The 23,571-nt window shown below is 38.3% G+C and overlaps 6 protein-coding genes across 7 annotated transcripts in view; all 6 read left to right on the top strand.

Moving 5' to 3' along the window:
• The first annotated feature begins 825 nt into the window (after positions 1-825).
• On the top strand, positions 826-2,357 carry LOC104821630. Its single transcript, XM_019203459.1, has 4 exons — positions 826-1,030; positions 1,077-1,364; positions 2,015-2,089; positions 2,277-2,357. Exons 1-4 carry the CDS (start codon positions 854-856, stop codon positions 2,355-2,357), a joined length of 621 nt encoding a protein of 206 aa, XP_019059004.1. The 5' UTR covers positions 826-853.
• Positions 2,358-3,473: 1,116 nt separating this feature from the next.
• LOC104821629 (DNA mismatch repair protein MSH1, mitochondrial) lies at positions 3,474-12,598 on the top strand. Its single transcript, XM_010552552.2, has 22 exons — positions 3,474-3,822; positions 4,462-4,603; positions 4,725-4,822; positions 5,184-5,259; positions 5,454-5,573; positions 6,173-6,220; positions 6,342-6,406; positions 6,539-6,624; positions 6,747-6,911; positions 7,171-7,280; positions 7,403-7,508; positions 7,610-7,685; positions 7,817-7,875; positions 7,965-8,032; positions 8,327-8,500; positions 8,688-8,894; positions 9,009-9,265; positions 9,353-9,496; positions 9,576-9,633; positions 10,029-10,328; positions 10,426-11,106; positions 12,130-12,598. The coding sequence occupies exons 1-22, from the start codon at positions 3,704-3,706 to the stop codon at positions 12,343-12,345; spliced, it is 3,375 nt and encodes a 1,124-aa protein (XP_010550854.1). The 5' UTR covers positions 3,474-3,703; the 3' UTR covers positions 12,346-12,598.
• Positions 12,599-13,098: 500 nt separating this feature from the next.
• Positions 13,099-13,498, top strand: LOC109117012 (small acidic protein 1-like). The gene has a single exon (XM_019203456.1). It carries the CDS (start codon positions 13,132-13,134, stop codon positions 13,318-13,320), a length of 189 nt encoding a protein of 62 aa, XP_019059001.1. The 5' UTR covers positions 13,099-13,131; the 3' UTR covers positions 13,321-13,498.
• Positions 13,499-15,748: 2,250 nt separating this feature from the next.
• Positions 15,749-19,055, top strand: LOC104821625 (beta-amylase 1, chloroplastic). The gene is made up of 5 exons (XM_010552547.2): positions 15,749-16,474; positions 17,217-17,427; positions 17,565-17,675; positions 17,774-18,449; positions 18,693-19,055. Exons 1-5 carry the CDS (start codon positions 15,852-15,854, stop codon positions 18,845-18,847), a joined length of 1,776 nt encoding a protein of 591 aa, XP_010550849.1. The 5' UTR covers positions 15,749-15,851; the 3' UTR covers positions 18,848-19,055.
• Positions 19,056-19,512: 457 nt separating this feature from the next.
• LOC104821626 lies at positions 19,513-21,428 on the top strand. 2 transcript variants are annotated; one of them, XM_019203460.1, is made up of 2 exons: positions 19,513-20,537; positions 21,105-21,428. In XM_019203460.1, exons 1-2 carry the CDS (start codon positions 19,617-19,619, stop codon positions 21,231-21,233), a joined length of 1,050 nt encoding a protein of 349 aa, XP_019059005.1. In that variant the 5' UTR covers positions 19,513-19,616; the 3' UTR covers positions 21,234-21,428. The 2 variants fall into 2 exon arrangements, with proteins under 2 accessions (XP_019059005.1, XP_010550851.1); XM_010552549.2 differs by having other exon boundaries at positions 19,609-20,537; positions 21,102-21,428.
• A 2,037-nt stretch (positions 21,429-23,465) lies between these two features.
• LOC104821627 (ribonuclease Y-like) overlaps positions 23,466-23,571 on the top strand; it is a 1,222-nt gene continuing 1,116 nt past the window's right edge. Inside the window, exon 1 of the mRNA XM_010552550.2 lies at positions 23,466-23,564. The gene's annotated coding sequence lies outside the window, so the exon portion shown is untranslated. The remainder of the gene's footprint in view (positions 23,565-23,571) is intronic.

The following is a 23,571-nucleotide window of genomic DNA, read 5'->3' as shown; positions in this document are numbered from 1 at the left end:
GATTCGAGCAAGTTCTAAATGTCTATCAAGTACTCGATCATCAAAAATATAACGAGTTCTGGTAGATCCATGTTAGGATTTTAGTTACTCATATAACCCAAAAAGTTTATATATATATATATATATATATATATATATATTTAAAATTAAAACTCAAACGAAACTAAAAAGACATATAGTCAAGGTAGGAAAATATGATTATTAGATGAGTAACATCTCGTCTTCCTAAGATTTTCTTCTAAATACCCTTATATCTAGTCATCTTATTTGATCATTTGGCAATCAGTTTAATTATTTATTTCTTTTTTCTTATTACTATTTTATAATTTAACTTCAATCCTAAACACTAAACATCAAAACTTGTATCTTAAATTATAAATTATAAACACTAAATTCTAATATCTAAACTTTCAATTATAAGCACTAAATCCTAAAATCAATCTTAAAATCTAGAATTCTAAACTATAAATTCTTAATCTTGTGGTATAAAATTGACGGTTTATGGGTTACAGTTTAGAATTAGATTCGACTTTATAACATATTTATGGATTATAGTTTTAGGAATTAGGGTTTAATTTAGTATTTATGTTACTGTTAAATTATGAACACTAAAAAGGGAAAATTGAAATTTAAAAACTGGCCACTCAACTCGTTTCCACGTTTGCCCGACATCATTACCATCTCTTGCATACAAAAACAGACTTGTAAGCCATTGACCTTAGACACAAAAGCGTTGACCTTGACCTGTCCGCGCGCTCTCTCTTCACAACATAACCAAATATATACCCACAGACCCACAAACCCATCAACCATTATTCCCTCGTCTTTCTTATTTCTTCTTGTGCCGCCATTAATGGAGGAGCTCCACGAAGCAGCTATAGCGTACTACAACAATGGCACGGACGAGCAACGAGCCCTAGCGTGGCAATTCTTCCAAGCGATGGACACCGACCACGACGGCCGAGTCAGCTTCCACGAGTACTCCGATTTCCTCCGCCGCACCGGCGGCTTCCCCCCTCACCTCCCCCGAGTACTCCGATTTCCTCCGCCGCCCCGGCGGCTTCCTCCGGCCACAGAGCTTCCAAGATCTCGACCGCGACCGTAACGGCTCCCTCGACTTCTGGGAGGTCCTCACGCTCTACTACATCGCTCGGACACGGACCCTCACGTGCCGCACGTGCCATCGGAGCCTCGAGGGCCTCCACTTCACGTGTCTCGCGTGCTTCGACTCGCCGAGTCACGAGTCGGCGACGTTTGATCTGTGTGTTTCGTGTTATAGGGCTCGGACTTACGACCATCACCACCGGCTGTTCTTGGACAGTTATGTCTTGCTCCGTTCACGGCGTAGAAATCATCCTCAGTTGGTAACGTTTTCTTTTCCTTTTTCTTATGATTTTTTTTTATGTATATATATATATCTTTGGATTTTTTTTGTCTGCATTGTTAGATTATTATTTTTGAGATTGATAAGTTTAGATTTGGTTGTTTGGTTGGGGCTTTTCTATGGAGAATTTCTCAATCGAATTGGTTTTACATCAAGGAATATTTTTGGGAGAATTTCTCAATTTAATATATATATATATATATATATATATATTTGATAATTTTTTAAAAATAATTTATTGGTATGTATCCTCCTTCAAGGTGTATAAAAGTATATTTGATGTGGTCTCATGTAATAAATTATGTCCACATGGGTATTTTTCTCCCCAAAAAATAAATGACGTGTGAAGGAGAGGGACAGCACATCAGCAACGCGACTTAGTTGTTCTTTAGGGTTTTAGATTTCATTGTTTTTAAATCCATTTTCTACTTTGAAAAAAAGTAATATCTATCGTTTTTGTACTGGATTTTTTTAATTTTCGATTACTTTTGTATCCAAAATTTATATCTGTCAAAAAAAAATATTAGCGTTGTTATATTGTAAGATACTAATAAATTTAATATCAACTTGATAAATGGATTTATATTATAATGTTTTTTTATGTAAATTGTTGGTATTGACATGGTGCAGCCGGATCCACCCGTGGCACCCCCTCCAAATCATAACCCACCTCAAGACATTGCAGCTCTACAAAACCCTGCAAGGGTAAATCCGTCCTTCGCAATATACACACACACACACACACATGCGTATGCATATATATATATTTACGCTTTCATTAATATATACACGCACACAGACATACGTACATGTATGCATATATGCATGCGCACACACATGCATGCATACATACACACATGTAAGGAATGTAATGGGGTGAACAATGTTGCAGATGAGATGGTGGCATGCATTGAAAGCAATGGAAATAGCTCTTGCTGTCGGAAACCTAGCCACGTTTTGCACCATTATGTGATATATATATATATATATATATCACATTTTTTTTATTGTCGTCCCATACTATTTTTTTTTTGTTACTTAAATTCTGGTTTCTTTGTGACAAAAATATCTGTGTTTGCTTTTTCGCATAAAGAAATTTACTTTGCGATAAAAAAATGTTTGTGTTGGTTTCCTGTACGGAGAATTTTAAAATCGAATTATTTACATGTGAAAATACCGGTTTACAAATTATTGGATTTTTCAAAACTAAAAAAAAATATCGTTGTCTCTTGGTCCCTTAATGTTCGAATCCCACCTTACAATCTTAAGGTCAGTCTTTTACCGTTTTGTACGATAATCCAAAGATATAAAACATTAATGTAAATATACAATACAATATTTAAGATATTGATTGATAGTTGAACACCGTTTATGATATTGGATATTTCGTGATCAATCTAAAAAAATATATGGTCGTCGATAAATAATGATCAACGAAGAAAGCAATGGAAATGAATTTCTAAAATATTGGTATTATTTTAAAATATAGGGAACTTAATTTTTTATTCATTAAACAACTAAATATTCATATTTTTGAAATAATAAAGAAAAACCATTGATGAAAAACTTATCAAGTTTTCTAACAAAATTAGGAATCATAATTTTATATAATTTATAAAACTTATTTCTAAAACTAAGAAAATCCATTTATGAAAATGTAAAACAATATGTCAAAAAAGCAATACTCATAATAAAAAAATATGAGTAATCTTAATTTTATATAATTTATAAAACTTATTTCTAATTTTTTTTTCGAAAATAAAATTTAAAAAAACCCTTTTTGAATCATATCCATCAGGAAAATCACTACGTATGGATGCGTTCGAATCCTTATCTGGGGAAAAGTAGAGTATTTACATAGATTTTTCCGTTTTTTGTGAAAGATATAATCGGATCATAGATTCGATGAACCGTAAAAAATTTTAATTTTTTTACAAAAAAATATTTAATTTCTTTCACATATGGAATAAATAATATGTAAGCGCTATATAATTCAGGGCAATTTTATTGCAAGAAAAAAACAAAAAAAAAATCGCGATCACTCAGCAAGGACCGCGACTCCAAACCGCGGTTGTCAACGCGAGAACTCGTGGATGTGCGGCACGAGGAGAGAGGCAGAGAGAGAGAGAGATAAGACACACTCGCTTGTCTCTCTGTTCGTCTTCTGGCGGGAAGCTACTCTCTTGCAGAAAAAGCCCTAAGTAGGACAATTCCCGAGCAAACCCATACCATAGCATTTTCTGGCAAAATCTCCTTTTTTTTTTGGGTTCTTTCTTCTTCTTCTTCTTCTTCCTCTTCGGGAAATTGGAAGGAGGGAGGATGTATTGGTTGGCAACCAGGAACGTCGTCATTTCGCTCCCCAAATGGCGATCCTTCGCCTTCCTTCTCCGTTCCCGCTCTCGTAGATTCGCTTCCTTTAAACCCTCGCATCCTCTACTGTATGCCCCTCTCTCTTCTTCTCTCTGTCATATACATGAGCTCTTGTTCGTGTTGTCTCTGAGTGTATGTGTGAGTTGATTACTGTATGAACTTACATGTCGAATTTTGTGAAATGAGCTTGTGGGAAGTTTCGGTTTTTGTTTATGGGCGAAGCTGAAATCTTTCTTGGACTTTTTGTTTCTGATTTTAACGGTGAGCTTTAATAAAGTGGTTGTACTTTACCAAAAAAAAAGTGGTTGTACTGTAATGCCCGGACGATAACCTTTCCGGACAGGGGAGATTCCCGTGTTCGAACACAATTCGGAGATGGTGGACTCAGAGAAATAGCATTCCTTTGTTTTCTTAAGCCACTTCGCTTCTAGGGGTCTCTTTTGTTTAGTTGGTGTTGCAATTCGGAATTCTGGTTTGACGTGTTTGATGTCATTGATTTCAGCGTCTAGGTCTGTTTATGTAGTGTTTTTTTGTTCTCTGTGAACAGAGGCTGTTTGATTCAGGCTGTTTATGTTGTGGTTTTGGGGTCCTGGCTTTTGATATGAAATTAACAAATCTAAGATCTTCAGGTGTTTGCGATTGTTAGTGTTCTTGGCCTTAAATTCTTAATAAAAACCTGTCTTGATGGTTCTTGCTTGGTTGGTTAGTAATAAAGGGTACTCTCAAAGCATATACTGTTTCAACGATCAGAAGGTTCTAAAAGGAACTACGAAGGCTGCTAAGAAAGTTAAGACATCAGGTGATGTTCTCAGTGACAAAGATTTCTCTCATCTGGTTTGGTGGAAGGAGGTATGTGTCTTGACATGGTCTTGTCGTAAAACGGTTGATGATTGAACTTAACTTATGTTCCACTCCCTGCCATGGCATTCTAATTTTTGTTTTCTCCATATCTTCTTTTTGGGCTTTCCAGAGATTGCAGACATGCAGGAAACCTTCCACGCTTCAGCTTGTCAAAAGGCTTACGTACACCAATTTACTTGGTTTGGATACCAACTTGAAGAATGGAAGGTCAGTATTATTGAAACTATGAGAAAAGTGTATTTGCTTATCAACTTGTCAATCTCTATAAGACTATCACTCTTTCTCGATGTTAGCTTAAACTACTAAACTTCATGTGTATCTTAGTACGGCTTAGGAGACTATATCCATTCTTGATAGTAATTTCTATAGTACGCAACTACGCATGGATAAAGATTTAGTATACGTAAAGTTTTAAGGCAAGCATTATTTTCTTGAGTTGGAATGTTGGATACAATGTAGTAGTGCTCAATCTACTGGTCACACCAGTTCTTAGTTACTAGTACTAGTAGTCGTTGCTGCTATCTCTTTTTATCAAGTCTGTCTCGTCTATGAATTATCTCCGTTTCAGTTTGAAAGATGGAAACCTCAACTGGGAGATATTGCAATTCAAGTCAAGGTTTCCGCGCGAAGTTTTGCTCTGCAGAGTATGTCGATTTTGTCTCTCACAGTCTCCTGTATTGGCGTTTGACTTGTGCTTTTTGCTCTCCAACATGATATAGCTATTCAATTTTCTTTCTTTTTTCTTTTTATTAGCTTCACTAGCTCTGTGTTGCCTTGTTGGCAATGATTAATAGAAAACTGCCAGTTAGGATTCATGTTCTGAAGCTTTTTGTTCCAGGTAGGAGACTTTTATGAGGCTATTGGAATCGATGCTTGCATACTCGTTGAATATGCTGGTTTGAATCCATTTGGTGGTCTCCGTTCAGATAGTATTCCAAAGGCTGGCTGCCCTGTGGTGGTATATAATCCCTTTCAAACATCAAATTCCCTCTCGTCGAGGCTTTTGTTTCAGTTCGAGATGATCTTTTACTGTGAACAGTTTGTTCCTGTGTTAAAACATGCTACTTTAATGTGGACATTGTCTTGAAAGAAATATTTTGCTTAGCAAAAATGGGCAAATAAAATAAGGACAGCCTGTTGTTTCTTAAATTGGATGGGAGAGAGGTTTCTAGGCTCTTTTTTATTAGAAGGTAAAGAGGCTAAGCTAGAAAATTTCCCAGGGGATCACAGTTTTGATTTCTTTCCTTAGGATGGTATAGTTTTAATGGTATTTTATTCTGAATCTATTTACTCTCTAGGAGTTTTAGTCACTGCAGTGATACTGGCCAAACTAACATAGATTAGTTCGCTGGTTGCAATTAGTTAACTGAAGTTTCACTTTCAGTGAATTTTGGATGGTAAACAGAATTTGGCATAAGCTAATTGGGTTACTGAATACTGCTGCATTCTTTCTTTCTTTCTATCTTTTCCTTGGTTCTATCCTATGAAATTGATTCTGCTTTCACAAAATTCTTGCCTCGGGTGCTTAACCCAGCTTGAACTATCTTCTTTCTGCAGAATCTTCGACAAACTTTGGATGACCTGACACGTAATGGTTATTCAGTGGTGTGTATGACAAAGGATTTCCATTTTCTTTTATCGCCTCAGTCAGTTTTGTTATGATCACCGCAAACCAAACATGCCAAGAAAGATGGTTATTAACGTTGCATGTTTTCTTCTTCTGCAGTGTATTGTGGAGGAAGTTCAGGGACCAGCACAAGCTCGAGCACGTAAAGGCCGGTTTATATCTGGGTAGGGATAGCTCTAGAATTTTCTGTTTTCACATGCAGCAAAATTTCAAGTCATGTTTGTCGGGCAAAATTTACAGTCATTTTCATTTCTTAGACATGTGTATCTTTCTAACATGTAATTTTAATTATTTAGGCATGCACATCCAGGAAGTCCTTATGTCTATGGGCTTGTTGGTATTGATCATGATCTTGACTTTCCAGAGCCAATGCCTGTCATTGGTAAGCATGCACCCTGGCAGCATGTTAGTCTGCTTCATATTTTCATGGAACTTTATTTGTAATTGTCCAAATCTTTATGTTTCGGTTAAAAGATATTACATGACTCCTCTCTGATTTCACAGGTGTATCTCGTTCAGCGAGGGGGTATTCCATGATCTCCGTCTTTGAGACTATGAAAACATATTCTCTGGATGATAGTCTAACTGAAGAAGCCTTGGTCACAAAGCTCCGCACCCTTCGATGTCATCATCTTTTCTTGCATACGTCATTGAGGAACAATGCATCGGGTTGGCATATAGTCTCTCCTCTTGTATTATAGTGATACCTTTGGTATATATCATTCTGAATTTGATTGTCCAGACATTCCTAAAGTAGGATGTTTAAGGGTAGCATATACTTCTGTGAGCAATACAGCAATCATTTTGAATGGTAATGATGTATATGTGCTGAACTGTTCATGATTTGTGTCCAGTAGAAGCTTACAACAACTTTAAGCACCATTATATTGTAGATTTTAGTTCAGTTTTTGAGAAAGCTTATCTACAGGAACATGTCGTTGGGGAGAATTCGGTGAGGGGGGCCTACTCTGGGGAGAATGCAGCAGCAGGCATTTTGAATGGTTTGAAGGCGATCCTCTTCCTGAGCTTTTCACCAGGGTTAGAACTTTGGATTTTGGCTACTGAATAGCAATTATATTTATATATATGTTATATATGTATATGCAATTTACTTGTTACGGTCAGTTTGGAAAATGGTTACTGTTTACTTTTCCTCTCAGGTGAAAGAACTTTATGGTCTCGGCGATGAAGTTCCCTTTAGGAATGTCAATGTACCATCAGAAAATAGGCCACATCCCTTGCATCTGGGAACGGCTACTCAAATTGGTTGGCATCATTTTTTTTTTCTTGTTTATCAATGTTTATTTTATGCAATATCTTGGACCTTAGTAACAGTAGACATACTAATATGTGTTCTCTTACTGCAGGTGCCGTACCAACTGAAGGAATACCTTGTTTGTTGAAGGTGTTGCTTCCATCAACGTGCACTGGTCTACCTTCTTTGTAAGCGAAGTTTCTTGAAGTAGAACATAAAATAATAGCCGTATTTTGAAAAGAGTATACATCTTTGGGAGAAAAATCTGATTTTTGTTGTTGTTTTTTCCTCTTCTACCTTGGTGCCATCATCCTTTTAGGTATGTCCGGGATCTTCTTCTCAACCCTCCTGCTTATGAAATTGCTTTGAAAATCCAAGGTTTGTCAGAGAAATTTTAGCTTGCTATCTTATCTGTTTATTATAGGATTAAAGCCCTGATTCTGCCTACTGGACTCTTCTTTTTGTAGAAACATGCAAGCTCATGAGCAAAATTTCATGCTCAATTCCGGAGTTTACTTGCGTCTCTTCTGCTAAGGTTAAAGTCACTTGTTGCAAACTATTCTTCCTATATATGAACATAAATGTGCAAGCTGATGCATACATACATACATACATACATACATATATATATAGATATTCAGTGCACCAATGAGATTTTTATCTTTTACCAATGGGTACAAACAATTACTCTTCCTATGCGGAATTTCCTTTGAGTTCACAATATATGCTAGATCTGTCGGGCTTCAGCTTTCTGTTAGATGCTTATGCATGCCATTTTCATGATTAGTCCATGTTTCAGCATCTAACTTCTAGATACATTTTGGTACAGCTTGTGAAGCTCCTTGAACAGAGAGAGGCCAACCATATCGAGTTCTGTCGAATTAAAAATGTGCTTGATGAAGTACTGCATATGTATAGATATCCTGAGCTTGTGGAAATCCTGAAATTATTGATGGAGCCTACTTGGATGGCTACTGGTTTGAAGATTGATTTTGAGACCTTTGTAAGTAAAAGCATTTTGACAATTGATATGATCCCTGCACCGGTCTTTCATGCCTTAATTAATGGATGGCTCATAGAATAAAGTGGTGATTTCGATACAATATATTCTGTATATCTGATAAAACGATTTCGGGTTCTTGAGCTGATACATGTGCTTATGACATGAAGTTGTTTGTATTTCTTGCCAGGTCAATGAATGTCAATGGGCTTCTGATACAATTGATGAAATGATCTCTCTCGATGATGACAGTCATCAGAATACAAGTCGATATGCTAAAATTCCGAATGAGTTTTTCTATGATATGGAGTCTTCATGGAGAGGTAGGGTTAAGAGAATCCATATAGAGGAAGAAATTGGTCAAGTGGAAGAATCAGCCGATGCTTTATCTTTAGCAGTAAGTATCCAAAGAATAAAACTGATGTCTTTCAATGATAGAATTGCAATTTTTTTTTATCTTTATGTTATTGCTAATCTTTTTGTATTCTTAATAAACAAAATAACTGTGCAGGTAACCGAGGATTTTCACCCTATAATCTCAAGAATCAAGGCTACAACTGCACCACTTGGTGGCCCGAAGGGAGAAATTGCATATGCTAGAGAGCATGAGTCTGTTTGGTTTAAGGGCAAACGGTTTATTCCATCGGTTTGGGCTGGTACTGCGGGGGAAGAACAAATTAAACAGCTCAGACCTGCTCTAGACTCGAAAGGAAAAAAGGTCGGTGAAGAATGGTTTACGACTCAAAAAGTGGAAGGAGCTTTAGTCAGGTTATTTTTTCTACTTTGTGGTACAAATCTCCCTAAAGGAAACCATTTTTCCACTTATGTTTTCATATATATATGCTTGTGTTGCAGGTATCATGAAGCTTGTGAAAAAGTAAAAGCTCGGGTGTTAGAATTGTTGCGGGATTTATCCGCTAAACTTCAAACTAGGATAAACGTCCTCGTGTTTGCATCTATGCTTCTGGTCATTGCAAAGGCTTTATTTGCACATGTTAGGTAATTTTAAGATTACTATTTCTCGCTTTAAGAAGTTTGATTCATGCTTCATATTAAATACCTCGCTGTGATTTTGCAGTGAAGGAAGAAGACGAAAGTGGGTCTTTCCTATGCTTGTGGGTTCCAATACACATGAGGTAACTATTAGGAGATTTTGTCTTGTTGTTACGATTGTACATCTTCGATTTGGAATATACCTGCTCATATTATTTCTCATGAATTTGTTATTTTGTTTTTTTGATTTGTATTTAATGGAACTTCGTTCTTCGTTTAATCAATAAAATGGAGCAATTTTGTTTCGATATTTAAATATGGTATCAGAGCATCCTTTTAATTCATCTCTAAGTCATTGTTTCAAGACATAGAATCACAGAGATCTCATGTTGAAGTGTTAAGGCAATACATGTGCAATGTATAAGCCTTTTCTGCTCACGCTGACCACCATCCTCATTCCAAAACTGTCACATTTCGATATATATATCACCCATCTCTTATATACCGTCATACATATACACATATATATGTCATGCAGGGCGAAAACCCATTAGACGGTCCAAGCAGGATGAAGCTAACCGGTTTATCGCCTTATTGGTTTGACGTAGCTGCTGGTAGCGCTGTAAGCAATACCGTTGATATGAAATCCCTGTTTCTCCTGACTGGACCTAACGGTGGTGGCAAATCGAGTTTACTCAGATCAATTTGCGCCGCTGCTTTACTCGGAATTTGTGGTTTTATGGTTCCTGCCGAATCAGCCATTATTCCCCACTTCGATTCTATCATGCTTCACATGAAATCCTATGATAGCCCAGTAGACGGGAAAAGCTCTTTCCAGGTATATATTTATGTATGCATATGATCCCGTTTTGCAACATTGTTTTCTTCTCTTTCGGACAAAATGAATTTGGGATCTTTTTGTTGTCTCTTCGCAGGTAGAAATGTCGGAAATTCGATCTATTGTGAATCAAGCTACTTCGAGAAGCCTTGTCCTTGTCGATGAGATATGCCGAGGAACAGAGACAGCGAAGGGGACATGTATTGCCGGTAGTGTTATTGAGTGTCTTGACAAGGTTGGTTGTCTGGGTATTGTATCGACCCATCTGCATGGAATCTTCAATTTACCTCTTACCGCCAACAATGTCGTTTACAAAGCAATGGGAGCCGAGAACGTTGAAGGGAAGACGATACCGACATGGAAATTGACCGATGGGATCTGCAGAGAGAGTCTTGCATTTGAAACCGCTAAGAGAGAAGGCATTCCTCAGGCAGTCATCCAAAGAGCCGAAGGGCTTTACCGCTCAGTTTACGCAAAAAACTCGAGTTCTGAAAGGGATATATCTTCTGCCGTGAATTTGGAAAGAAGTGGCGAGATTGGCAATCAGGGCCAGAAGGAAGTCAGTTCGGAGAGAAGCTTGGAGAGAGACTTAGCCGAAGCTGTTGTGACAATCTGTCGGAAAAAGATGGTTGAGTTATGTAAGAAGAAAAACATAGTGGAACCTGTAGCTATGGAGTGTCTTGCCATCGGTGTCCGAGAACTTCCACCTCCATCCACAGTTGGTTCTTCATGCGTGTATGTGATGGTGAGACCTGATAAAAGACTTTACATTGGACAGGTACTTATATGACTCTGAACTCTTACCTATCCAAATATCTACTGGAAAAAAAAACGTATATTCATATGATATTGCAGCGTTTGGTAGCTCTTACGGTTTACGTTAGGGGTGGACATGGGTCGGTACCCAAGATTTTCGGATTATTCGAACGCGAACCCAAATGTCTCGGGTCTCACGAGATTCTATCTGACCTCGGATCTGTTTTGTACTTGAAGGGGCATTATATCAAAAATACCCTTAAAATGCTATTTTAACTTCAACACCTACCCTTGTGACCATGTGACCAATGTGACCGAAATATAGTGTGGTCACATATTGATCTCATTGTTCATAACGTTAAATTTATGATGTTTTAATCAAATGATTAGTAAGATATACAAGGTATGAACATAATGAATTAGTGTGATCACCATAAATTTAACGTTATAATCGATAAAAATCAAAATGTGACCATACTATATTTCGGTCACATTGGTCACATGTGACCAGGGTAGGTCTTGAAGTAGAAGTAGCATTTTAAGGGTATTTTTGATAATGCCCCACTTGAAGGTCAGGTACCGGGATAATCTTTGGATATTCGAACCCGAGGCCTAATACGAAATTTTGAATTTTGTTCAAAATGTGTATCTCGGGTCTGTATCCAAGATTCTTGGGTTGCCCAAACTAAATTCAAAGATTCGAGAGATTTCAATTCAGAATCCCAGGAGTAGATGTAATTTATTCAAGACCTACTGACAAAAAGATACCCGATTTTCGGGTTTTCCTCATTAACAAAACCGATCTCATCTCATATAATATTCTGGTATCCAGTACCCAAATTCGGGTATTTTTTGCCAGCCTTAATTTTATGCATACATTCAAGTGACTATCTTTCACAGTGTGCAATGGATAACAACCGGGAAACGGGCAATATGGCTTCAATCACCAGACTACTAACATCAATGCCAACAAATTCTGAAACTTTTGTCTGTTTTTTTTTTCTGGATTCTTACGATGGGCATCCACTTTATCTTGAAATTGCAGACGGATGATCTTGAAGGAAGAGTACGGTCGCACAGAGCAAAGGAAGGATTACAGAGCTCGAGCTTCTTGTACATGGCGGTTCCAGGGAAGAGCATTGCCTGTCAGCTCGAAACGCTTCTCATAAACAAACTCCATGATCGGGGCTTCCCTCTTTCTAACTTAGCCGATGGAAAACACCGCAATTTCGGCACTTCGGACATCCTCGCTGTCTCTTGACTCTTCTTTCTCATTGTTGTTCCTGTTGATTCATCCGCTGTCTTTTCTCTTCCTCTGTGCAAAGTGTACTAGTCAGTTAGTTTTGGTAGGATGCGCGTCGCTTGTTTGTCGTTTTCGGATTCTGCAAACGGCACGCAGTTTTGCCATTGGATGCTGCAAATTTTGCCTCTTTTTTTTTGCAGTCTCCGGTGTAATGTTGCTCCACTTTGCTAATTGGTCTAATCCCTGCGATTAAGGAAGTTAATCTTTTCCAGATCTGGTATTTTTCTGCGTATATAATTAGTAAATAATACGATGTAGTATCTTAACGAGGAAGGCATAATAGTATTTTAATTGAATTCTGCAATAAAAATAAAAATACAACCGAAACCTGAATCCAATATCAAAGTAACAAAAAAACAGGAGCGAAATTAATTTTTTTTTTAAAAAATAAATATTATTTGTAAGAAAAATGAAAATCAAGGCAAAATTGGATTTGATATATAAATATATCGAAATTGAACGGATTTGGTTTTTTAAAACTGACAAGTTCAAAGCAGAAGTAAAATAATAGAAGAAAAAACATAAATGAAACCCAAATGTCCACCCATATGTATATTATTATGAATATAGAATAAATACACAAAAGAGAACGTACAAAAATTGAGAGAAGAGAGATATATATTATACATATATTTATGTCGTTTTAAAGTGGAATTAATGGGCCGACACTGGTCAGGCCCATATAAAACCGGGCCTAATATATCTAAAACCCGAGGAGGGGAGGAACTGTTTGGATTCAGAGAGATGAGGCCGATGCAGCTGGACATGTTGGCTGAGATGGAGGATCAGGGCTCGACAATGGCGATGGATGTTGATGAAGCTGACGCCATGGAGATGTTCGGTGAAGGACTTATCTCCGCTGAGAGCAAGCTCGCCGATGCCGATTTCTTCAACAGCTTCGAGGATGATTTCGATGACACTGACATCAATTGATTCGAATTTTTCTGCCGATGTATTTCCTCTATTAGGGTTTCGATTTGCCTTGAGAGTTCCGTCTCTTTGGGCTGCGATCGTCTATGTAAGTTTGAAGGATCGGTAATCTATTACTTCTACTACTACTACTGATCATCAATTTTCTCTATCGATTCCATCTTTGTTGGTTTTCGTTGTCTCTGTTGATTGCTTCAGTGTCGTCATTGTCGTTGGAAAATCAGGTTTTTTCTCATCTTCAGGATTGAAATTTCGGTTAAATTGAGCTTTACCTAGAAATTAGTTTCGAGAGTCTTCGCTGTAAACCCTTGAAAGCTATGCGGTAGATTCTCAGCAGATATCGGTGGAAACTTAGGGGCAAGGTTTTCAAATACTACATGTGATTCGTGAAGTTTCTCTTTTAAGTTCCTTTAATTTGTTCTCTTTTGTTGGATCGTCCTGGTCATACATGGCTGGAAGTTCTTGAAATTAAGGGATATTAGTTTGGTGATGAAACCATGGTTCATAGTTTGGGGAATATGGAGGAGGAAGTCATCATTCTGGATTGTACATTAGAAATGGACGTATTTCCGGTTAGAGGGTCAGAGACATTGATGCCTGTTCGTAACGTAGGCAAATGAATAAGGTCATTTCTGAATCTCAGGTGTTTGTCGGTGTAGAATTTAGAACATAGTTTGGTCCTTGTGATTGTTCATCATCGTCATATATTGATTATTGAGGGGTTTGATTTTTTCGGGATTTCGTATAGAGGGAGATGTGCATAGGGTAAGGTTTCATATTTCTTCTTTTTTGCCCGGGACATACATTTACAATGGTGTTTGTTTCCCCTCTTCTTGTCTTTACCCGAAATGCAACGGGTCGTTTTTAGTTGTCCCATCTGGGGTATTATTAAAAATACCGAATTTATGCTATTTTGATTTTAATCCATACCCCTCTCCACAGATGTGGAATTATAGTTTGATCACATAGTAGTCATATTGTTTATATCAGTAAATATCAGTAAATTTATGGTGATCATCATGTTCATCTCTTATATATCACAATAATTTTTGGATAAAACTATTATAAATTTAATATTATGACCAATGTGATCATCAGATCAGATTATGATTTTTTATATAATGTCATTTGTATTTGTGAAGTTAACGGCCTTTGTTGATGGGTATTAATTTGGAAGCAATTTTTGAATTGGATAATATATATATGGCAAAATTATAATTGGGGATTTTGTATGGTATATTTTGAAAGGCTTTGGGAATTTTTCCTTTATTATTATATTGGATATTGGAGGGGTTTAACTTGAAGAAGGATAACTATGTCGCGCGTGTGTAAACATTATAGTCAATAAGGATGATTCATGTCATGTGTGTGTAAACATTATTACTTAATACATAAGTTTGCCTGTCTTTGTTACTTCATATTGTCATGTTTGTATTATGCGTCTTCCTTACAGGTTAAAGCAATCTTTCTCATTGATTCAATTTTGATTCAATTTGATTTTCAACAGAACCGAGATTGCACAAGCAATATCTTACTCCAGAAGTAGTACTCGAGTACTCCCTAACTCTTTATCGAGAAGTGTAGACATAGTTATGAGAAAAATGGTTATGACTTCCTTGTAAGGATTAAATAGCGTAAACTTGTAATGTGGATCATGTATCCTGAACTATGTACCAACCTTTTTGATTAATATACCCAAATTACATCCAAAAAAAAAAAATTTATGACTGATTTCATAACGACCGAATCTATTCGAATCTTCGAAATCGTTGGAATATTCCAATGATAACAAAAAAGGGAAGTTTTACGATGTGATTTAACGTCGCTGTATGTTAGATGCGTGGACGCCGAGGAAGCCATACAAATATTAACAAGAAGATATTTTTATATATATATAAAAAAAAACAGCTCTTCAACAGTACAAAACAAAATTGTGTTAGGGCAAAAGATAATATGACACGTGACAGGTTGCTTTCGGACACGTGTGAGTGACGTGTTCGGATCGATACGTCTCTTCCGGCCCTACACTGTTTCGAGATCTCCGTGACCGAAAGACACATAAATTATTAAAATAAACATATTTAATTTGACTTACGTGTATTTGTCAAAATTACATTTGACGATGGGATAATTATTTTACAGATTTAGTCTTAAATCAGAACATTCAACTTTGTCCAAAAAGATTTGTCTTTTTTTGTTTTTGTCTTCTTTTTTTTTTCACCACAAAATTTCTGAGGTTAGAAACGCGTCTGTCGGCTGGAAGTACACGCGCTATGCCCATCTCCACCGTCCATTCTCACGCCAATCGAGGAATCCCTGCCGTCCCTTTATCCACTTGCCACGTCTTGCCACGTTGCATATGACACGTGTTACAAAATCAGTGGCTCGCGGAATCTTATCTGTTTCCCCTCCCTATAAATACAAGACCCGGCCGACCCCTACCGTCTCCTCCGTCACACAAAATTCAAACTAAAAAAAATTTCAAAGAGAAAGCTGTTGTAAAGAGGAATATTCGGAAGCGAACGAGAGAGAAAATGGCGCTCAATTTCACTCACCAGATCGGAGCTCTCGCCGGAAACCCGATCATTGCGGGAGACACGACATCAGCGGCGGGAGATTCGTCGTTGTCGGTTTCGCCGCCATCGGCGTGGAAACCAATGGGAATGAATATACAGTGTAAGATTCAGGGACCTGAGGCAAATCGGAGTGTGTCGCCGCCAGTGAGTCCGATCTCGACGCCGGTGCTCGGAGCGTCGCGGCCAGATCTGTCCGTGGCGTGCAGAGCTTCAGCTGTTGCGGCTGCGGCTGCGGTGGAGACGGCGGAGGAGCAGAGGATGTACAGGGAAGGAGGGATTGGGGGAAGGAAAGAGAATGGAGGAGTGCCGGTGTTCGTGATGATGCCGTTGGATAGCGTAACGATGGGGAACACGGTGAATCGGAAGAAGGCGATGAAGGCGAGTTTGCAGGCGTTGAAGAGCGCGGGTGTGGAGGGAATCATGATCGATGTGTGGTGGGGTTTGGTGGAGAGGGAATCGCCGGGGGTTTACAACTGGGGCGGGTACAACGAGCTGCTGGAGATGGCGCAGAAGCTCGGCCTCAAGGTTCAGGCCGTCATGTCCTTTCACCAGTGCGGTGGCAACGTCGGTGACTCCTGCACGTACGTTCTTCTCTTCCCCTCTCCATTGATTTTAATACCCTTTTGTCTTACATAATTCCTGCGAAACATCAAATACATTGTCTGCAAATGTGAGAATTTCGATACCGGTATGGTGTTTTCTTGGTGTTGGCTCTCAAGTATGTGCAGAGTACAAGTATTAGAGATTCTATAGATGATGGATTAGGAATATGTCTGATCCAAGGAGTTTGGATAAAATATTTCTTCTGGGAAAAGTATGGTAGGATGCTATGATCCTGGAATCTTCTAATCAATCTATAGAGACTCTATGGATGTCAGATCAGGATTCTTTTGTAATTAGTATATTAAAAGTTTTATTTTTTAATTAGAAATTCATGTCTTGAAGCAAGATTCTTGGTCCACCAAGTTTGTTCTTTTCGAGACTCTTGATTAATGGAGTAACGTGCACGGGATGGAGGCGACACATGACGAGTCAATATTTTAGTGGAGATAGATATAGATAGGTTCAAGAACCACGTGTTCTTGTCACGCTTCTACAATGTAAAAAACAAAGTCCACCAATCCCGCAATAACAGCGTTCTCTGTCATTAGAATCGATTTATATATCACCCTTATGCTGAAATATGATGGGAAGTGAAATTTGGGATAATTTATGAGATTATTGCGAGTTTGTACCGTTGTAGATTTCACCAGAACGTTGCTGGGAAATGGGATGATACTTGGTTATGTTGTTCTAATCAAAGGAACGTTTCCTCTGATGCAGTATTCCTTTGCCCAAGTGGGTTGTGGAAGAGATCGAGAAGGATCAAGACCTTGCATACACTGATCAGTGGGGAAGAAGGAACTATGAGTACATATCACTTGGCTGTGACACTATTCCCGTTCTCAAGGGCCGCACGCCTGTGCAATGCTATGCCGATTTCATGCGTGCCTTCAGAGACAACTTCAAGCATCTCCTCGGAGACACCATTGTGGTAAATTCAGTTTCTCATCCTTCCCCTTTCATATTGATGACGATGATGATGCACTACTTTTCATTTGATGGTCGGTCTGTGACTTTGCTTTCTTGATGATTCTTGGTTGTTGATCGAATTTGGGCTGAAATTTCCAGGAAATTCAAGTGGGAATGGGTCCTGCAGGAGAGCTGCGTTACCCTTCGTACCCCGAGCAGAACGGGACATGGAAGTTTCCGGGAATTGGAGCCTTCCAGTGCTATGACAAAGTACTTTTAACTTTTTCATTTCTTTCCTTCTTAAAAGACCTGTGATCATTTATCCGAAAGAGCACAGACTCATTGTTTCATGTTGACAATTTGTGCAGTATATGATTAGCAGCTTGAAAGCTGCGGCCGAAGCAGCTGGGAAACCCGAGTGGGGAAGCACCGGCCCGACTGATGCTGGTCATTACAACAACTGGCCCGAAGACACACAATTCTTCAGGAAAGAAGGCGGTGGCTGGAACACAGAATACGGAGAGTTCTTCCTCTCCTGGTACTCCCAAATGCTCCTGGACCACGGCGAGAGGATTCTATCCTCTGCCAAATCCGTATTCGAGAACACGTCCACCAAAATCTCCGTGAAAATCGCCGGGATCCACTGGCACTATGGGTCTCGATCTCACGCCCCCGAGCTCACGGCCGGATACTACAACACGAGGTTCAGAGACGGGTACATCCCCATCGCCCAGATGTTAGCAAGGCACGGAGCTGTGTTCAACTTCACTTGTATCGAGATGCGAGATCACGAGCAGCCTCAGGACGCGCTCTGTGCACCCGAGAAGCTCGTGAAACAAGTCGCTATGGCCACCCGAGAAGCGGAAGTAGCGTTAGCCGGGGAAAATGCCTTGCCAAGGTACGATGAGTATGCGCACGAGCAGATCCTAAAGGCCTCAGCTCTGAGCTTGGATGGGGACAAGAATGGCGGAAACAAAGAGATGTGCGCATTCACGTACCTGAGGATGAACCCTGACTCGACATTTCTTCTTCATATTCATAAAAGCGTGGATTTTTAAAACTGGGTACGCTGATGGGGTTGCAGGAGAAGGGTTGCAATGGAGACCAGACGAGGAAGGAGTGAAGACAATAGAAGAACTCAGACAGGAACTGGAGGTAAAGGAAGAAACCATTGGAGGGCTCAAAGAGAGAGTAGCTTTGATGGAGAAACAGCAATATGGAAATCAGAGAGAGATTGATTTACTGAGACAGAGTTCGAGAATAATCAGCAGCCAAGGCATCAGCAAGAAGGAGGAGTCATCACCTTCCTCCAGAAACCTGTCGATGTTCAGAAACACAAAGAGGCAGAGCGTTGCTGGGAAGAGGTGGAGAGAGAAGCCGAGCATTTCGTGCACGTCACGCAACCTTTAGTTCAGGAGGCCGCTGTTGCTCTTATGCACTGAGATTAGTGATTAGGGTTTTCTAAATTGACAAATATGAAATGATTGGTACATGCCCAAAAGATGATGGTAGGATCTGCAGGCTCAATGTATGTATAAGTATATACTAAAGAAATGAAATCGTATGTGTAATGATATGTTATAGCTCTGACTGTTTTTGTGGTCAGGCTTTGGACCTTTACTCTTCTATGGGAATTGATTTTCATCATCATCATCATCATCATCATCATCATCTATTATGCGAAAGAATGTTTCATCTTATCTCTCAGTTTCATGATTACACTTTTTAAGTACTATAATGCATTGATAACCACATTGAATATTAATTGAATATAACTTAATGCTTTTATATATAATCACATTGAATATTATATATAAAAGAATAATTGATAGTAAATAGTATATCTGAAAATAAAAATATGTCGAAATATTAGAATCTAAAGAGGTTATACTGGATATATCTAAAATACATGTTGGAAGACAAAAAAAAAAAAGGAAAAGGAAAAGGGACTCTCCCCACGTTATCCAATCGGCTGACACGTGTGCGATTGTAAACCCTCCAATTCCAAGCAAGGCATATCGAAATGGACAGCGATTAGTTAAATATTACCCAACTTCTCAGCCCACCATAATTACGTACACCCTCAATCCCACACCTGTAACGTTCCCACAAAGTCAAACAGATCTCTCTCTAACCTTATCTGACCACTCATAGCGTGCCACGTCATAATCAGAGTCCTGATGTCCCTGTGTGATCGCTCACAGAATCCACATGAGCCCCCTCGAACTGATCCACTCAATTCCGTCTCTCCGTTGCTGCTCATCTCCTCTCCCTCTCTCTCTTGCGATTCTCAGGGTTTCGGGCTTCTTCCCGATCGAAAACCCTGAGTCGGCCATGGAAGGAGAGTTTCAGGACTTTGAGATGATTCAGAGCGTGGGCTCCACGGCGGAGGATCATCCCAGGAGTATGGAAGAGATTGATGACGGCACGCAGGGTGTGATTAGGTTTGATTACTTCTCTCTCGAGAATAATAATAATGTTTGTCCGGGGGATGTGGCCGATGAAGACAGTGAAAATGGGTCTGTCGGGTCCGGTAGTCCAAGTTGGATCGAGCCTGGCTCTGACCCTCCGTATGGCAAGAAACATCCTTGCGAGTTCTGGTCGGATTCCAGTAGCGATCGGTCGGAGGACCGCAAATTAGTTGAATTTGGTGTGAATAACGATTTGGGTCTCGAGTATTCTGGGATAAGCGACGTGGGTATGTTTGATTTAACGAAATACAGCGGCAGTCTGGTCCGAGATAGGCATCTGAGGAAATATTGGTTACATTCCAGTGGAGGGAAACTAGATTCTGGTATTGCCGCAGAGGAAATCGATGATCTTTCTTGTGTTAATATGGGAAATGAAGAAGAACAATCCACAGTTTCAGGTGAATTAGTCAGCGGAAATGATCCACAGTCTTATGGACTCAAGCCTCTTGCAAATTCTGGTGACGGTGGAAAGAAAAACGGCTTAGTGTGGTGGAAACTTCCTTTCGAACTGTTCAAGCACTGTGTTTTCAAAGCTAACCCTGTCTGGTCTTTCTCAGTGGCAGCAGCAGTGGTGGGTTTTGTTATGTTAGGACGCAGATTGCATAAGATGATGAAGAAGAAGAGCCGTAGATTGCAGATGAAGGTTTCTCTGGATGATAAGGTAACTTTCTCAGCTTAATATTGGCCGCTCTGATTGTTCATATTGAATCCATATATAGGTAATAGGATGTGGTTGATAGAATTAAACTGAAGTTCCTTGGAACATTAGATTGCGGCTAAGGGTTTCTCTTTAGTCATTAGTTTACGTGTATCTTTACAGAATTCATGACTTTTACGGCCTTTGATGATATGAAGTATTTTGTGTTCATCTATTACATATTAATTGTACTTCTGATTTTCATGCTGTTTGTTAGAATAAGGGATTGAGGAGAGTTCTTCAACTGTAATCAGCTTTAATTTTCTTCACCATTCTCATGCTTCAACTGTAGAATAGTTATGGCTCTGCATCTTACATATGATCTGTCTCGTTGTAATTCACCGGCTATTATGAATGATCATTGACAGATACGATATTTGTATTTTGCATGTCATTCTACTCTGAATAGTGAATATCAATATATGTTTCAAGACAAAGCAAACACATTTTGTTTGTTATGCCTCTGATGCTGTCTTAACAGTGTCTGAATCAAACACTATCTGATGCGGTTGTAATTGAAATGATCAGAAGGTGGCACGGCTCGTGAGCCATGCCGCTCGGCTGGACAAAGTGGTTCCAGCGGTGAAACGAGTGCCCATTATCCGACCCGCCTTGCCAGCAATGGCTGTGAGCCATTTGCCTGTGGTGACTTTAAGGTGAAGCATTTCTCTGCGTGTGTGTGGACAAGCTGAAGAAAAGGCTTCATATGAGCGCGTGTGTGTGTGTATATATATATATGTGTGTGTGTGTATAAGGTGTGGTGGTGGGGATAATATATTTGTGATGATGAATGATTGGTTTGGTGTGTTGTATGAATTGTCTCAAATGTGTATAATGTGTGTTATCTAAGAATTATGATATATATGTATATATATAACGTAAATCACTAAATCCTAATGGTCTATATAATATAGAAACAAAATTAAATCTAAAAATATAAAATTATTATGGATCATTTTTCATATATAATTTTTTTTACATAAAGAAAGAATTGGAGTTGGATATGTCATATATATAAGCATAGAGGAGTGTTTGTCCGTAAATCTTATTTTGGTTATTAGAGTAAATGAAACATACAAACGACAACACAACAACACGAAATCGATAAACGAATTGGTATCTGAAACTTCAAATTAACTTTTTAGAAACATATCACAAAAAGATGCAACCCGACAATTGTTACGTGTGAAATTCGTTTAAACTCTTAGGAAAAAATAATCAAATTCAACTGTCATAACCGGATGATTACATTTTCACAAATTTCATCCCATCTTTTCCTATATATATATATATATATAACAATAACCGATCGTCATACCAAAAAATAAATTAATAACAAATCGGTATATACAGCTTCAAACCCCACATTAATGTGGAGTTCACGTGAAAGCAAAGAGCTTAAGACAAAAGCCGAAACACTTCTCACAGTTGTAGGAAGTAGGGACCACCGGTGATCGAATCTAATCGGCAATGACGTGGCAGCTAAGTGATCTCCATGTTCCATTCATCTTCCTCTTCCACTTCTTCTCATAAAACTATTCAAATCCGTACGATTTGATTGTATTTTTTGTTTGTCTCTTCGTCTAAATGATTTGGCAACTATGAGATCCAAACATGTGAACCCTCCCCTCCTTCGAAGTTCACGGGAACCATTATTGTTTGGAAATGAAAATCTAGAATATATATATATATATATATATATATATATATAGAATTAGATTTAGATGAAAAATAGTGTCCATCACTAAATAATTTATGGAATAGTTTTGGCCACCGGATCAGTATTTTGAAGGATATAAAGGAGATCATTTCAATTAAATATATAAAATTAAATCGAACCAAACTAAATATTATTTAACCATAAGATTTAAATTTGTCTTTATAGAAAACATATATTTTTTTTTTATAATCTGAAAATTCACTGAGATTTGATTCGATTACATCTCTCTGGAAAAACCCATGTGAGTAGACCTCCTCAAATGAGGACTCGAACTCGCGTTAAATAGAAACTTTCCTCTTTTCCTTTCCGCTATGAACCACCGAATTTTGGTTAAATAATATCTTTTACCGAAGAAAACACAAACTTTTATAAGAAATAAATATTTTTCTTCATAAATATAAATTGAAATCGAATTCAAATATAATTTGAACGGAGTTGAAACCCATACAAAAATTGAGTATTGTATATAACTTTTTTAAAAATCGAAAAATATAAAAAAAATATATAGTGCGTGCATGAATGAGTTTCAACCCATTTTTGCAAAATTCAAGTTTAATTAAAGATACAATTCAATTGTACAAACCTATTGGACTACTGTCTAGTTAATGTACAAATCCACCAAAACTATGATACTAAACGGAGTTTTCAAATGAAATTTCTCGACCATTAGTTTATATAAAAAGGGTGAGAAAACAAGGAAAAATCCTACAGAACCTAAACATAGGGAGATTTCATCACTATATATGGAGGTGAGAATGGGGGGATGGGTCCATCATGTTCATGGCATGTGACAAAACATTCAAAGCCCACCATTAATGGTTTGGTGAGAATTACCATCATCCTTCTCTCCACACCATATATATCTTCCCTGACACTTTCCATCAATCCCCTATATATAGAGCTTCCCCCTAATTGTACATTCCTCCAAAATCAAATCACCATCTCTCTCTCTCTCTCTCTCTCTACTGCTGTTGTTAACTTTGTCATCAGCTTCACCAGGTGTATTGACTCCATCCATCATATATGTGAGTGAGTTATTCCAAGCGAATGTTGTTGTTTTTTTTACTGAGAGTGAATTTGACTTTTTTTACTGCTGGAAGTGTCGAAGAATTGGGTGAAGACAAGAAGACTAGACTGTATCAGCATGTATAAATACACCTGTAAGAGACCAGACTCTGCAAGGCCACAGAGTGGAGCTTCTTCACTATAAGTAATCAGATCTCTTCATTGAATGAAGGAATTAAGAAATCGAAAGCCAAGAATCCATCACAGGGAAAG

Source organism: Tarenaya hassleriana, unplaced genomic scaffold (assembly GCF_000463585.1).
Source record: "Tarenaya hassleriana unplaced genomic scaffold, ASM46358v1 Cleome34, whole genome shotgun sequence".
Classification (NCBI taxonomy): domain Eukaryota; kingdom Viridiplantae; phylum Streptophyta; class Magnoliopsida; order Brassicales; family Cleomaceae; genus Tarenaya; species Tarenaya hassleriana.
The sequence above is the reverse complement of the archived record's forward strand: the minus strand, read 5'-3'. Positions and strand labels throughout refer to the sequence as shown.